This window comes from Schistocerca piceifrons, chromosome 2 (genome assembly GCF_021461385.2).
Source record: "Schistocerca piceifrons isolate TAMUIC-IGC-003096 chromosome 2, iqSchPice1.1, whole genome shotgun sequence".
NCBI classification, from domain to species: domain Eukaryota; kingdom Metazoa; phylum Arthropoda; class Insecta; order Orthoptera; family Acrididae; genus Schistocerca; species Schistocerca piceifrons.
Window position 1 is genome coordinate 969,104,700 of NC_060139.1, and position 15,313 is coordinate 969,120,012.

At 40.7% G+C, this 15,313-nt stretch overlaps 2 protein-coding genes across 2 annotated transcripts; both read left to right on the top strand.

The window, feature by feature from the left end:
* On the top strand, positions 1-3,614 carry LOC124776813 (proline-rich protein 2-like). Its single transcript, XM_047251963.1, has 2 exons — positions 1-155; positions 3,199-3,614. Exons 1-2 carry the CDS (start codon positions 117-119, stop codon positions 3,457-3,459), a joined length of 300 nt encoding a protein of 99 aa, XP_047107919.1. The 5' UTR covers positions 1-116; the 3' UTR covers positions 3,460-3,614.
* Positions 3,615-10,609: 6,995 nt separating this feature from the next.
* On the top strand, positions 10,610-14,564 carry LOC124777648 (proline-rich protein 2-like). The gene is made up of 2 exons (XM_047253127.1): positions 10,610-10,664; positions 13,763-14,564. Exons 1-2 carry the CDS (start codon positions 10,626-10,628, stop codon positions 14,075-14,077), a joined length of 354 nt encoding a protein of 117 aa, XP_047109083.1. The 5' UTR covers positions 10,610-10,625; the 3' UTR covers positions 14,078-14,564.
* Positions 14,565-15,313: the final 749 nt, after the last annotated feature.

Here is a 15,313-nt window from a genome sequence, read left to right on the forward strand (position 1 = left end):
AGTCTCTGCTCAGTCCCTTTGTTAAAGAGTCACGGAATCACGAGTACTCCACATCTCGCAGTGGCGAGCCTTATAAAAGCTCTGCAGTACGGGCTCAGCTCAGCACTTCCATCACCATGAGGGCAACAGTGGCAGCTTTTCTCCTGTGTCTTGTGGTGAGTAGTAAGGACTGAGACTTTATCGAAATTTGTGATCTACGTACCTTTACTGGTAATTATTTCCACATCCACTTACAAACACTGAATGCTTCAAAATGTACCACATTTTTCTACCTGTAGCAAGTCATTCTCGAATCTAAGGGTTGGAAAGTGTTTGAAACTTTGTCGGTTCTTTAAGCGACTTCATATTAGTTCCATGCGTACAAATAAAGACAGTTGTGAGATTGTATCAAATTCATCAACTTCGTGAGAATCGTTTATAAACTATACATGCGTAATATCAGTAAATAATCTGCATCCTCCTTCTTACTGGAGCAATATTTGCAAGGGTAACAGCCGAAACCCGCGTCTGAGCATCCACACGTTATTACTGGCGCATTTCAAAAATCGTAAAACATCGGTCCAAAAAGTTTCGAGATTATATAAGTACAAAGTACAGAAAAATTAAGATGGTGGTTTTAATGCTTGAGGTATCCAACGTACCCTTCCCACCTCCCACACTTGATTACAAGGCACAGAACATCCACACACCCATGAGTCACTGTCAGCGAGATCTATCTTTGACACGTTGTTAACTGTTGTGTCCCATTGGTTTGAAAGTCGGTTATATCGTCAAAGCGTTAACACTTCACGTAAATTTATGCACTTTGTCATTCTACAGTGGCCTCGATTTCATAACACGAAATCTCATCAGCAGTGATGATTTGTCCCAGAAAAGAACTGTCCACGTGTTTCGTTTCAAGCTAGTCACGGCAGGTGACCAGGCATCGTCGCTTTCGTTCAGGAGTCAAGACGTATGGGACAAACCATGTACACACTTTCCTTCTCTTCAGGACATTCTCAAGATTGCCTTAAACACTTAGATATGGTGCTCCATTGCGATTTCTGACACAACAGTGATTACACCGTATGGTCGCACGTCGACTATGTACTTGACACAGCCTACTTACCTGCTTGAACTGACTCGTCGAATGTATGTCAGTGTTTTTTAGTTGTTCGGGTTGCCACTGTAGCTACTGGGCTGATTCGCTTATACGCCAGAAATAAAATCAGTCTTGGAATTTTCTGGATGTTCGGTGAATGTAGAAAAATGCCATCACATTTTCTTCCTCGTGTCTAACTGGTACTCCTTTTCTAATGCTTCTAATGATCTTCCATCTGCATGTCTACATCTTTTATGAAAGATTACAGGATATTTGTTATCACCTGTTTGCAGCATACGTTTGTCGCCGTTTGTCATTTCATCAGAGAGGTTGAAATTTCTCTAGTTCTGCAAGTACATCAGTAATCCCTTTACAAGAGCCTATTTTCAATAGATATTATTGGGTCAATCCTTATTCATCACTCATGTTGTGGTAATAATCAAAGTACTGCAACTCTGACGATACACAGCTAAATATGAGAATTCAACAAACATAGCGATTAATCACAAATATAAAAATTGGAATAATCATGAATCATAACCCTAAAATATTGCTATCGAGTAATTGAACAATGTAGCACATGTTACGCAAGAGCATCATTTAGTATACTAGAAGCTCGTTACCAGGAGTAGTTCGCTTGCTTATTTATTCCCTTCTGATAGTAGACAGCAAGGGAAATCAAATCTTATATACTGACGGGGAAAACCGCAACACCAAAAAATAGATAATGTCTTGTAATGAAATTTCAGGAACAGATTTGCCGAGGTAACATATTTAAATCATTAACATTGCAATATCACACGTTAACATAAATGCGAGATAAGGTATTGGAAATATCAAATCTTGGTACATCATTAACCGATGTAACGGTCAGATTGTTGAATGCAAGCACGCAAACACGAATGCATTGTGTTGTACAAATGACGGATGTCAGATTCTGGGATGCGGTTGCACGCCTGTTTCACTTGGTCGGTCAATACAAGGTCGGTTAATGCTGTTTGTGGAAGACGCTAGAGTTGTCAACCGATGATGTCCCAAGGCACATGTGGACACTGTAGAGCGTAGGTGGTTACAACAGCAATATGTGGACCCGCGTTATCCTTTTGGTAAAAGCTGTTTATGGATGGGAGCACTGCAGGTCGAAACACCAAACTGATGTGCATACTTCTAGTCAGGGTGCGGGGGGTGACCACGAGACTGCTGGTGTTGGCGTACAGAGTGGCACTACACACCAGACCATAAATCCAGTCGTATGTCCCGTGTGTCTAGCACGCCACTAGGTAGGTTGTAGGCACTCGGATGGTCTCCAAAACACAGCCATCACTGGCACTGAGGCGGAGCCAGCTTTCATAAGAGATCACAACAAACTTTTGCCCTGCCCCCTTACGGGCTCTCGCTTTACAACACTGACGTCGCAAATGGCGGTGCTTTAGGGTCAGTCGAGTGGACGCTACAGAGCATCTACAGTAGACCCGTCCTTCAATTAACCAATTTATAACAGTTCTTTTTATCATTGTGGTGGCAACTTCTGCTCAGATTGCTGCTGCAGATGCAGTACGATGTGCCTGAGCTACACACCGAACACGATTGTCTTCCCTCGCGGTAGTTCCACACGGCTCTTTGGAACGCAATCTTCTCGCTACTGTATATTCTCGCGACCATCCCTGCCAGAAATCATGTGCAGTGTCCACATTCCTGCCAAGTCTTTCCGCAATGTCACGTAAGCAACATCCAGCTTCTCGAAGCCCTTCTATACGACCTTGTTTGCACTCAGTGACGTCTTTCTGGCGAAACACAAATAATGGCATGGTACTAACTCAAATTGACATCAGTGCATACATTTCTGTATGATTACTTGAAGTAATCATCAATAATCGTTGAACATGCTCATTCTTTCAGTTTCTGTAATAAAACAGTAAGACTGGTTTCTAATTTGTGTCAGTGTAAAAAGATGCATCTGATGATATAGTCCTAATAGTCACAAGTCAACATTTCTGTGATTCATTGGCTTTGTTTCAAAACTACATTAGCATAATCTTAATCTCTGTTCAAAAGGAATACCACTTAATTCCCATCTACATATATGATGTACTTTACAATATGACATTCTACTACAGGTATCAACATGCCGCAGCCAAGAGACTCCACCTGGCCCTCCTGGACCAACTGATGGGCCACAACCAACTGGTCCACCAGGGCCACCAACCGGAGGTCCTGATCCAACTGGTCAACCAACCGGAGGACCTGAACCAACTGGACCACCAGGTCCACCAACTGGAGGTCCTGAACCAACTGGAGGGCCACAACCAACTGGTGAACCTCAGCCTACTGGAGGTCCTCAACCAACTGGACCACCAGGGCCACCTGGCCTTTTTTAGCCTGGTATTTTCTAGTGATGTAAGATTAGCGCACCTGCAAACGTTAAAGGATTTCAGCTTTTACTCTTATAGTTGGCTTTAACTGCGTTAATTGATGGAAGTGTTCTTATGCGTCATAAAAATCAATTCTGATTAAACCAGCAATGAAAAAGCTCCATTAACGTTTTATTTACTGTGTACTGTAAAAGCTACCAGTTCTCCAGAAACATGGTAACAATATGTAAAAATTATTACAGGAGTTACTATCGGTTCATACCTCATGAAATTCTTTACCACATGATTTGCAGTTCCAGAAGATGCTGTACGTTGCCGAAGGAGTCCGTGTTACCGACTACCTGCACTTCATGAATTGATATGAGCAAATATATCTTCAGGAAACACTCTTGCCATCTATAAAAAGCTCTATTCAAAGTATACTGATACATAACCTTTGAACGATATTCAGGCTTTGATGGTCTGTAATACAACTTGTGACCTGAGATGATTTCTTTGAAATCTATTTTCTTCTCCTTCAGTTACATATTTTTTCCTCTTTTTATCTATGAGAATTAGTACATGTATATAATTAGTTCGATAGTATGAGTCTTAAATTTCATGGGTCTTCTTTTATTTAATTAATATGTTGCCTTCTAATAAAAATATTTATCTGGGATCTTCGTAGATCCTAGCATATCTCCCAGAACGAATATTAACCGCAACTCAGTGTAATATCAGCAGTAGCAATGACAGAATGGATGGGAACGAACCTCTTTTTGACTGCTCTTACGTGGTGCAACCATTTACAAGGAACATGTCGCTAATGAGAAATTAAGCTCTATTTATCAAGATATAAATAATAATCAATATGATTAGATGACACTCCTCAGTATTGTTTTAGGGTACCATCACCAATAAAATAGAAGTCACTAAACTTAATCATACCAATACGACCAAACCGTTCAGTTTGTACCAGAATGGCTATGTGAATGCTGCAACATTAAGTGTAAAAGATTAAATAGGAAAGAAAATGAACAGCCAGTCATTAAGGAAATAGTGAGCAGATGCATTTTCTTTAGAGTGGAAATATTCTTGACGGCTCTCTAGGCATTATGCAGCTCTGAGTAATACACAGCCATCCATTTCAAATTGGGTAAACTGTAATACTTTTGAAAGTCTAAAGAAGAACTATGTGATTCATGATTAAACTTCAGTAAGAAATTCTTCAACCATGACGTTTCACATTATTCAAGGTTGGTTTTTCCAAAGATTTGCGAACTAGCCTTTCGTGATGTATATGAGAATATACTACTGCCCATTTATATGTAGGGGCAAGATATTAGCACTACATAAACTTAACGCGTGTCCACATATTTAAAGGCTCAATTTTTTCTCTCATAGCATACTTTAATGTGACATGGAAGGGACCATGTTTAAGCACAACCAATACATTATTATACTGCACTCTTTCAGGAGACCCAAACCCTGCTATACGAGCAAGGTCAAATTAATGGTCATTTTATATTGTGCTACATGGCCTGTAATGATAATGTTGTATAGGGAGATGATGAGTTTGTTTGAGGCATGTTCTCAAAAGAAATTCAAGGCAATGGTAATTATTCTTCAGATAATTCTTTTTTATTGTCCTTTTTTATAAGTACAAAAATTAAAATAGTGATAAAATGCGTCAATTCACAGGCAGTACAAATACCAGAAATTGTATGTCATTATCGCTAGTAGTTAACTTGAGAGTGTACCTTACATAGCGAAAGAGAATATTTGTGGGAAATGATATTTGAATTTTTAACAACAGTTCATGAATGCTTTGCCTGTCTTGCTCGTGAAAGTATTTCTTTTTCCTCGCATCACTCCTCGTTCTTTCATTGTTTATGAATGACATATTACTCAAAACGTGATTTCAAGAGAACATGACACCTAATAATATTCGCTTTGGTGCATATGACACTAGAATAGTATACTCCAAAGCGTATAATGCGCTCTGCCTACAAACCTTGAACCATTATATGGATTATGTTTAAATGGACCAGACACTTGGTTCGAATACAATAGCTACCAACGACCAAAGAATGTATATGCGCTTAATTACTCCTACTAAATGTTGTCATGGAGCGTTGTCCGCATTATAACAAAAAACCGTTGTTGGGTTACTGATTACGTCCATGAACGCTTGATCTTCATTCAGAAGCTATTTTCAGGCATATAATAACTGCAGTGTACTAACAATACAATACAAAGACAACAACAAAGACATTGTATTATTCTTGAGGCTCGCCATTTCAAACTGAAACCTTTGACTCCTGTCCCACTTTCGCCAACTGTAGGAAAATGTAAGACAGATGATTTGTTATATATTTCCAGCAAATATTTTACGAGAAGCTAGTGTATATATACTTGTTATAAAATAAATTGAAAATACCGTACTTGGAGTTAAGCTAAACAAAAACTAAGTGTATTATTTTGGGAAGAAAGTCTCTACTATTTCAGTTCACAGGAAGCACAAAAATTACATTTTCATTATTGCCTAGGTCCAGGGAACGTTAATGACGGTGACTTCGAGGATATTAGGGAAATTGTGGTATAATAAGGGAAAGGCATCAATAAATAATAATATAATTTGGAAAATGTCATTCGTTTATAGCACACAAATAGGGAGTAGCTGGTACTACACAAACCAGCACATCAACGCATACCATTTTATACACAGCCATAATTGTACAACTTTGTAATTCACGCTTAAATGCGCGGTAAACGATTCTTAGAACAACCTTCAGAACATTTCTCTACCGTTCTACTGTTTAACACCAAGTGGGATAAAAGAATACACACATCTTTCTGTACGAGCTCAGATTTCTGTTATTCAATCATGATGATCATTGCTCCCTAAGTATGTTGGCGATAATAAAAAAGGTTTCACACTCAGAGGAGAAAAGAGCTCACTGCAACGAAAAACCCTTTTGTCTTAATGACCACTAAACTCTTTTATCATATCCGTGACAGTCTATCTCCTGTCTTCCGATAGTAGAAAGCTGTCCTTCTTTGAGCTTATGTGTCTGGTTAGTATCCCATACAGAACAAAAATAGTCCAGCAGAGGACGAGCAAACACAGTGAAGGCCGCCTCTTTAGTAGAACTGTTACAGGTTTTCTGTCAATAAAACGTAGTCTTTGGTTTGCCTAAATAAATGGCTCTGCTAATGCATAACGACAACGGATGCACTGTTATCCTCATCCACATGACACGCCTTGTATACCCTCAATTGCTAGTGCTGCCACCCGCCAACTGTGTGTGGCTACTGAGTTGATGTCGAGCATTGATGGCGATAGCACAGATAATAGTGTATGGAAGAGCGAGTATATGAAGTGGCAAATGCAAAATACCGCATCGCTACTAAGTATACACTATCTAATCAAAAGTATCTGGACATTTATCGGTGGGCATTAATATGCAGGGTTTGGTCTTCTTGACGTCTTGAACTCTACTTTCGTTGAGGTATCTGAATTTCTGGCGAAGAATGGAAGCCCGTTCTTCCTCAAGAGCCGCAACCAGTGAAGGTAGTGGAGCTAATGGCTGGAGCGGTCTCGACGTTCTGACTCATCTCAAAGTTGTTCCATTGGGTTCAGGTCGGAAGTCTTTGCACACAAGTCCATTTCAGGAATAATGCTGTCTTTTAAGCGGGACCATCGTCTCCAAACTGAATCTGTACTGCACACAGTAAACCATGCTTTAAAGTGTGTTCATATGATGCCGCATTCAACCTTTTCCTAAGCGTAATATCGGTACCAGAAGCACAACCACAAAAAAATGCGAACACACTGTAACACCATCTCTTCTGCGCTTTACTGTTGACACATGATGGCAGGTAACCTCATCCAGCCTTCCACCAAATACAAATCTTCCATCATATTGTAAGAAGGCTGTTTAGGTTTTTATGTTGGTAATTCCACCACTGACTGTGCTGTGTGCAGTCTGTGGCTGGTTGGACTCATTGTTAGAATATTCGCTTGTATACTACTGGGCTGCTGGATGTGAACAGCACGTAGCGTTGTGCAGTTGGAAGTGAGCCGCCAGCAGTGGTGGATGTAGGGAGAGAGATGCCAGAGTTTTGAGAGCGGACTATCTGGACGTCCGTCCGTAAGAAAAAGGAAATTTGTAAGACTGGATGTCATGAACTGATATATATATATATATATATATATATATATATATATATATATATATATATATATAGTGCATTCTGAACACTATTAAGGTAAATACATTGTTTGTTCTCTATAAAAATCTTTCATTTGCTAACTATGCCTATCAGTAGTTAGTGCCTTCAGTAGTTAGAATCTTTTATTTAGCTGGCAGTATTGGCGCTCGTTCTATTGCAGTAGTTCGAGTAACGAAGATTTTTGCGATAAGTGATTCATGAAAGATAAAGTTTATTGTTAGTTAGGGCCATTCTTTCGTAGGGATTATTGAAAGTCAGATTGCGTTGCGCTAAAATATTGTGTGTCAGTTTAGTGATGACTCATTCTGCTGTTATTGCTTTTCTGTTGACAAAACTGTACTCCCTGCCTTCTTTCATAGTTACAAGTCGGCCTCTCGTGATATCTGTTGATCATTCCTGCGTTACGTAAGGCTCTCCGACTGCTTTTGATCAGATACTATACCTCGCCTGTGCTTAGGTAGAATATATAACCGTGTGAAATCAGGAAACAGTTATCCGTAGCGGACATATCCAGAAATGTTCTCTCTCCATAAAGTCTTGTGGGAAAGATGTTTATTCTGTCCTCTCAAACATAGTAAGAGAGAAAATGAAAACTGAATTTTAATCCTGTAGACGGCAGGGTCACTACTAACATAGCTGTGAGGAAGGGAACTGGACGAGTACTATTGACAATCAGTTTCACAGCATTTGCCTTGAGAGTGTCAGGGATCCACAGAAAGCGATATCTTGACGGGCAGAGGGTCATTTGAACTTCGGTTCTCTTTAATTCTAGTCTAGTATCTTTATTATTATCTTATCCCTCTAATAGACTACCTTGCACAACAGCGTCGACACGTTATTTTCTCAAGAATGAGAATCCATCTATACAACATAGCTCACGATTCCTAAAACTTAAAATGGTTCAAAAATGGTTCAAATGGCTCTGAACACTATGGGACTTAACATCTGAGGTCATCAGTCTCCTAGAACTTAAAACTAATTAAACCTAACGAACCTAAGGACATCACACACATCCATGCCCAAGGCAGGATTCGAACCTGCGATCATAACGGTTGCGCGGTTCCACACTGAAGCGCCTAGAACCGCTCGGCCACAACGGCCGGCCCTCAAACGTAAGGTATGCGTCATGTAATCACGATCTCCTTTTATATAAGCCATCTAGATTTCTATTTATTATTAATTATGACTAATTAAGATCAACTAGCAATTTAGCTTCGGGTCTAAGTTGTGAAAGGGAAGAATGAGCTGGAACTACAACGGAACTTGCATTAGTTTCAAGACTAGGATCACAGCCCGCCATATATGGCACTACCTGTAGTTCTGGTGCTTCTATTCTATCAGATTTGGGGTGCAGCCATAGACCACGAGTGCCCCTGCAACTTGTATGTGGAAAATCAGACGGGAAAGGTCAAGATTCGCAGGATGTGTGATGAGGATGAATGTGGACAGCATGACCAAAAGAGTATGGAAAAAATGGGTTGACAAGAGGACAGCCAAGTAGCAATTGGGCTGAAACTTCCTGGCAGATTAAAACTGTGTGCCCGACCGAGACTCGAACTCGATACCTTTGCATTTCGCAGGCAAGTGCTCTAGCGTCTGAGCTACCGAAGCACGACTCACGCCCGCCCCTCACAGCTGTACTTCTGCCAGTATCTCGTCTCCTACCTTCCAAACTTTACAGAAGCTCTCCTCGCAGCAGAGAACACTTGCCCGCGAAAGGCAAAGGTCCCGAGTTCGAGTCTCGGTCGGGCACACAGTTTTAATCTGCCATGAAGTTTCATATCAGCGCACACTCCGCGTCAGAGTGAAAATCTAATTCAGCAATTGGGTTGTTAAACTCAGGAAGGATTGGTCAAAGCTGAGGATGAAGTTGAAAAACAGAGAAGGCAAATGCACATATATTTTGCAATGCACCAGAGGTCAATGACAGAGAAGGACAGGAAAACGACAGAGAGTCACCAATGTAGTGGACAAAATCATACGGAAGATCTAGAAAGAAGGGCGAAAGAGAAGGATGAAGAAGTTCTGGGGCAGAAGCAGAAAACGCAATTCACGATGGCCGAACCGAGAGAAAAGAAGAACTTTTCTCATGCTCTAATGCGCGAAGAGAGCTTCGCTATGCCATTTGCTGTGCACCACAAAACAAATTTCCAGCAATTATATTTCTGGAATACAGATTAGAAGGAACGAATTATTCGCAGTAAACGTCACGACGACGAATGTGTTACAGCCTGACCACCAGCTTCAAATAGATTAACTTGGGGTAGAAATTGTAGAGTGTCCTTACCACAGGAAACACATCAGCATTCGTCATGACGGCAACCATGGAGGACATATGTCTGTATGGCTAGCCAGGGTTTTTAACCACACTCTTCTCGAAGGAGGGTCCGGTTCTGAACCATTCCAGAACCTTACTTTCTTTAAGAGTTTCAAGATGCCTACCCTACAAATTGCACTGATGATTTACTCCAAATATTTGCTTCAAGGCAGCTACAGCTATATTAGTCGTTTAAATGGTTCATACCACGGTACCGGACCGTACACATACTTCATGAAATCACATTTGTAAGATAACGTTCTATGTCACCTCCGTTATCACATGACTATTTTCTTTTTGGACAAAGTTTCCTGAAGTTTCCGCAGATAGCTATGTCGTGACTTGTTGGTTCATTATTTATTTGAGGCAGACATCTAGTAACAAGCGGGTGTCGATGAAAATGTGAGCGACAATAAGATATCCAGTTCGTCGCAGCTGTGCTCTGTGACCTTGTGATACAAGTCGCAGCAGTGCTCTGAGACCTTATGATTATACCAGATTCTCCATTGTCGCATTTGGACGGCAGTCTCTGCTCAGTCCCTTTGTTGAAGAGTCACGGAATCACGACTACACCACATCACGCAGTGGCGAGCCTTATAAAAGCTCTGCAGCCCGCGCTCACCTCAGCACTTCCATCACCATGAGGGCAACAGTGGTAGCTCTTTCCCTGTGTCTTGTGGTGAGCAGTATGGACTGAGACTTTATCTAAATTTGTGCTCTACGTATCTTTACTGTTATTTACTTCTGCATCCACTTACAAACACTGAATGCTTCAAAATGTACCACAGTTTTCTGTCTGTCACATGCAATTCTCGAATCTAAGGGTTGTAAAGTGTTCGAAACTTCGTCGGTTCTGCAAGCGACTTCATATTGGTTCCATGCGTACAAATAAAGACACTTGTGAGATTCTACCAAATTCATCAACTTAGCGTGAATCGTTTATAAACTATACATGCATAATATCAGTAAATAATCTGCATCCTCCTTCTTACTGGATCGATATTTGCGAGGGTAACAGCTGAAATCTGTGTCTGAGCATCCACACGTTAACACTGGCGGATTTCTTAAATCGTAAAACAACAGTCCAAAAGTTTCTTGAATGTGTTAGTACAAAGTACAGAAAATGAAAATGGTTGTTTTAATGCTTAAGGTGTCCTAGGTGCCCCTCCCCGACTTATTTACAAGGCACAGAACATTCACACACCCAGAAGTAACTATCAGTGAAATCTATCTTTGAGTTGTTGTTCAACTGGTGTGTCCCATTGGTTTGAAAGTCGGTTATGTCGTCAAAGCGTTAACACTTCACGTGAATTTCTGTACTTTGTCATTCTGCAGTGGCTTCGATTTCAGAACACCAAATCTCATCACCCGTGATGATTTGTTCGAGGAAAGAAATGTCCACATGTTTCATTTCTAGCTAATCACAACATGTGCCCAGACATCGTTGCTTTCGTTCAGGAGTCAAGACGAATGGGACAAACCTTGTACACACTTTCCTTCTCTTCAGGACATTCTGAAAAATGCCTTAAATCTTAGAGATGTTGCTCCATTGCAATTTCTGACATATCAGTGATTACACCGAATGGTCGCACGTCGACTATGTACTTGACACCGCCTACTTACCTGCTTAAACTGACTCGTCGAATGTATGTCTGCGTTTTTTAGTTGTTCGGGTTGCAACTGTAGTTACTGGACTTATTCACTTATGCGCCGAAAATAAAATCAGTCTCGGAATTTTCTGGATGGACGGTGAATGTTGTAAAATGCAATGAGATTTTCTTCCTCGTATCGAGCGGGTACTCCATTTCTAATGCTTCTAATGATCTTGTATGTGCATATCTACATTTTTTATGAATGATTACAGGATATTTGCTATCATTTGCTTCAGCATACGTTTGTCGCCGTTTGTCATGTCATCAGAGAGGTTGAAATTTCTCTAGTTCTGCGCATAAAGGCTGACCTAACACAACATTAGTAATCCCTTTACGAGAGCATATTTTCAAGTGATTTTATTGGATCAGTCCCTGTTCTTCACCGAAGTTGTTGTAAAAATCAAAGTACTACAACTCTGATGATACACAGCTAAATATGAGAATTCAACAAACATGGCGACTAATCACGAAGATAAGAATTGGATTCATCACGAATCAAAACCCTAAAATATTGCTATAGAGTAATACAATGATTTAGCACATGTGACGCAAGAGTATTATTTAGTATACTAGAAGCTCATTACCAGGGGTAGTTCCCTTGCTTATTTATTCCACTCTGATGGTAGACAGAAAGGGAAATCAAATCTTATATACTGACGGGGAAAACCACAACACCAAAAAATAATTAATATAGAGTAATGAAATTTCGGGAATAGATTTGCCGAGGTAACATATTTAAATCATTAACATTGCAATATCACAGGTTAACGTAAATGCGAGATAAGGTATTGCAAATATCAAATGTTGGTACGTCAATAACCGATGTAACGGTCAGATTGTTAAATGCACGCACGCAAACGCGAATCCATTGTGTTGTAGAAATGCCGGATGTCAGTTTCTGGGATGGGGTTCCACGCCAGGACGGTTAATGCTGTTTGTGGACGACGCTAGAACTGTCATCCGATAATGTTCCATTCGTTCTCGACTAGAGACAGATCTGGCGATCGAGAAGCCCAAGGCACATGTGGACACTGTACAGCGTGGTGGGTTACAACAGCAGTATGTGGGGGAGCGTTATCATTTTGGTAAAAGCTGTTTATGAATGGCAGCACTGCAGGTCGAATCACCAAACTGATGTGAATACTTCCAGTCAGGGTGTGTGGGATGACAACGAGACTGCTGGTGATCCTACACAGAGTGGCAGCCGGTAGGTGTGGCCGAGCGGTTCTAGGCGCTTCAGTCTGGAAGCGCGCGACCTCTACGGTCGCAGGTTCGAATCCTGCCTCGGGCATGGATGTGTGTGATGTCCTTAGGTTAGTTATGTTTAAGTAGTTCTAAGTTCTAGGGGATTGATGACCTCAGATGTTAAGTCCAATAGTGCTCAGAGCCATTTGAACCATTTTTGAACAGAGTGGCACTCCACACCAGACCATAAATCCAGTCGTAGGTCCAGTGTAACTAGCACGCCAATAGATAGGTTGCAGGCCTCCAACTAACCGACAAACAGCCATCACTGGCACCGAGGAGGAACCAGCTTTCATCAGAGATCACAACAGACTTGTGCCCTGCATCCTTATACGTTCCCGCTTGACAACGATGACGTCGGAAGTGGCAGTGGTTTGGGGTCAGTCGAGTGGACGCTACAGAGTGTCTGCCGCAGACCCATCTTTGAATTAACCGATTTATAACAGCTTGCTCTATCAATTTGGTGCCAACTGCTGTTCATATTGCTGCTGCGGGTGCAGTACGATGTACCTGAGCCTGACACCAAGCACGATGGTTTTCCCCCTCGGTAGTACCACATGTCTCCCCAGATCCGCATGGTACAACCTCAAATTGGCATCAATGTATACGTTTGTTTAAGATTCCCTGAAGTAATCATCAATAACGATTGAACTCGTTCATTCATTCAGTTTCTGTAATAAAACAGTAAAGCTGATTTCTAATATATGTCAGAGTAAGAAAATGCATCTGATTATACAGTCCTAATAGTCACAAGTCATCATTTCTGCGATTCATTGTTTCAAAACTACATTAGCAGAATGTTAATCTCCGTTCAGAAGGAATACCACTTAATTTCCATCTACATATATGATATAGTTTACAATATGACATTCTACTACAGATATTAGCATGCCGCAGCCAAGAGACTCCACCTGGCCCTCCTGGACCAACTGAAGGGCCACAACCAACTGGTCCACCAGGCCCACCAACCGGAGGTCCTGATCCAACAGGTCAACCTACTGGAGGTCCTGAACCAACTGGCCCACCAGGCCCACCAACTGGAGGTCCTGAACCAACTGGAGAGCCCCAACCAACTGGAGGGCCACAACCAGCTGGTGGGCCTGAACCAACTGGAGGGCCACAACCAACTGGTGAACCTCAGCCTACTGGAGGTCCTCAACCTACTGGACCACCAGGGCCGACAGGCGGTTTTTAGCCTGGTGTTTTCTAGTGATGCAAGATTATCGCACCTGGAAACGTTAAAAGATTTCAGCTTTTACTTTTGTAGTTGACTTAAACTGCATTAATTGATGGAAGTGTTCTTATGTGTCCTAAAAATCAATTCTGGTTAAACCAGCAATGAAAAAGCTTTACTAACGATTTATTTACTGTGTACTGTAAAAGCAACCAGTTCTCCAAAAATATGGTACCAATATGTAAAATTCATTACAGGAGTTACTATCGGTTCATATCTCATCAAATTCTTTACCACTTGATTTGCGGTTCCAAAAGATGCTGTACGTTGCCTAAGGAGTCCGTGTTACCGACTACGTGCACCTCATGAATTGATATGAGCAAAAATCATACTTTCAGGAAACACTCTTGTCATATAAAAAAAGCCCTGTTCAAAGTTTACTAATACATAACATTTGAACGATATTCAGGCTTTGATATTCTGTAATACAACTTGTGATCTAAGATGATTTCTTTGACACCTATTTTCTCCTCCTTCAGTTAGATGTTTTTACCTCTTTTTATGTATGAGAATTAGTACACATATATAATGCGTTTGATATTGTAAGTCTTAAATTTCATGGGTCTTCTATTATTTAATAAATATGTTGCCTTCAAATGAAAATATTTGTCTGGGATCTGGACTATATGTTTCGTAGATCCTAGCATATCTTCCAGAACGAATATTAACCGCAGCTCAGTGTAAAACCAGCAGTAGCAATGACAGAATGGATGGGTATGTACCTCTTTTTGACTACTCATACGCGGTGCAACCATTTACGAGGAACGTGTCGCTAATGAAAAATTAAGCTTCATTTATCAAGAGATAAATAGTAATCAATATGAGTAGATGACTGTCCTTCGTATTTTTTTAGGATACCATCACCAATTAAAATAGAACTCAATAAACTTAATAATACCGATGTGACCATTCCATTCAGTTTGAAGCAGAATGGCTATGTGATTGCTACAACATTAAATGTAAAAGATTAAATAGGAAAGAAAATGAACTGCGAGTCATTAAGGAAATAACGAGCAGGTGCATCTTCTTTACAGTGGAAATATTCTTTAAGGCTCTCTAAGCATTATGCAGCTCTGGGTAATACATAGCCATCCATATGAAATTGGGTAGACTTAAAATTTTTTTAAAGTCTTAAGAGGAACTGTGTGATTGGTGATTAAACCTCAGTAAGAAATTCTTCAACCATGACGTTTCAAA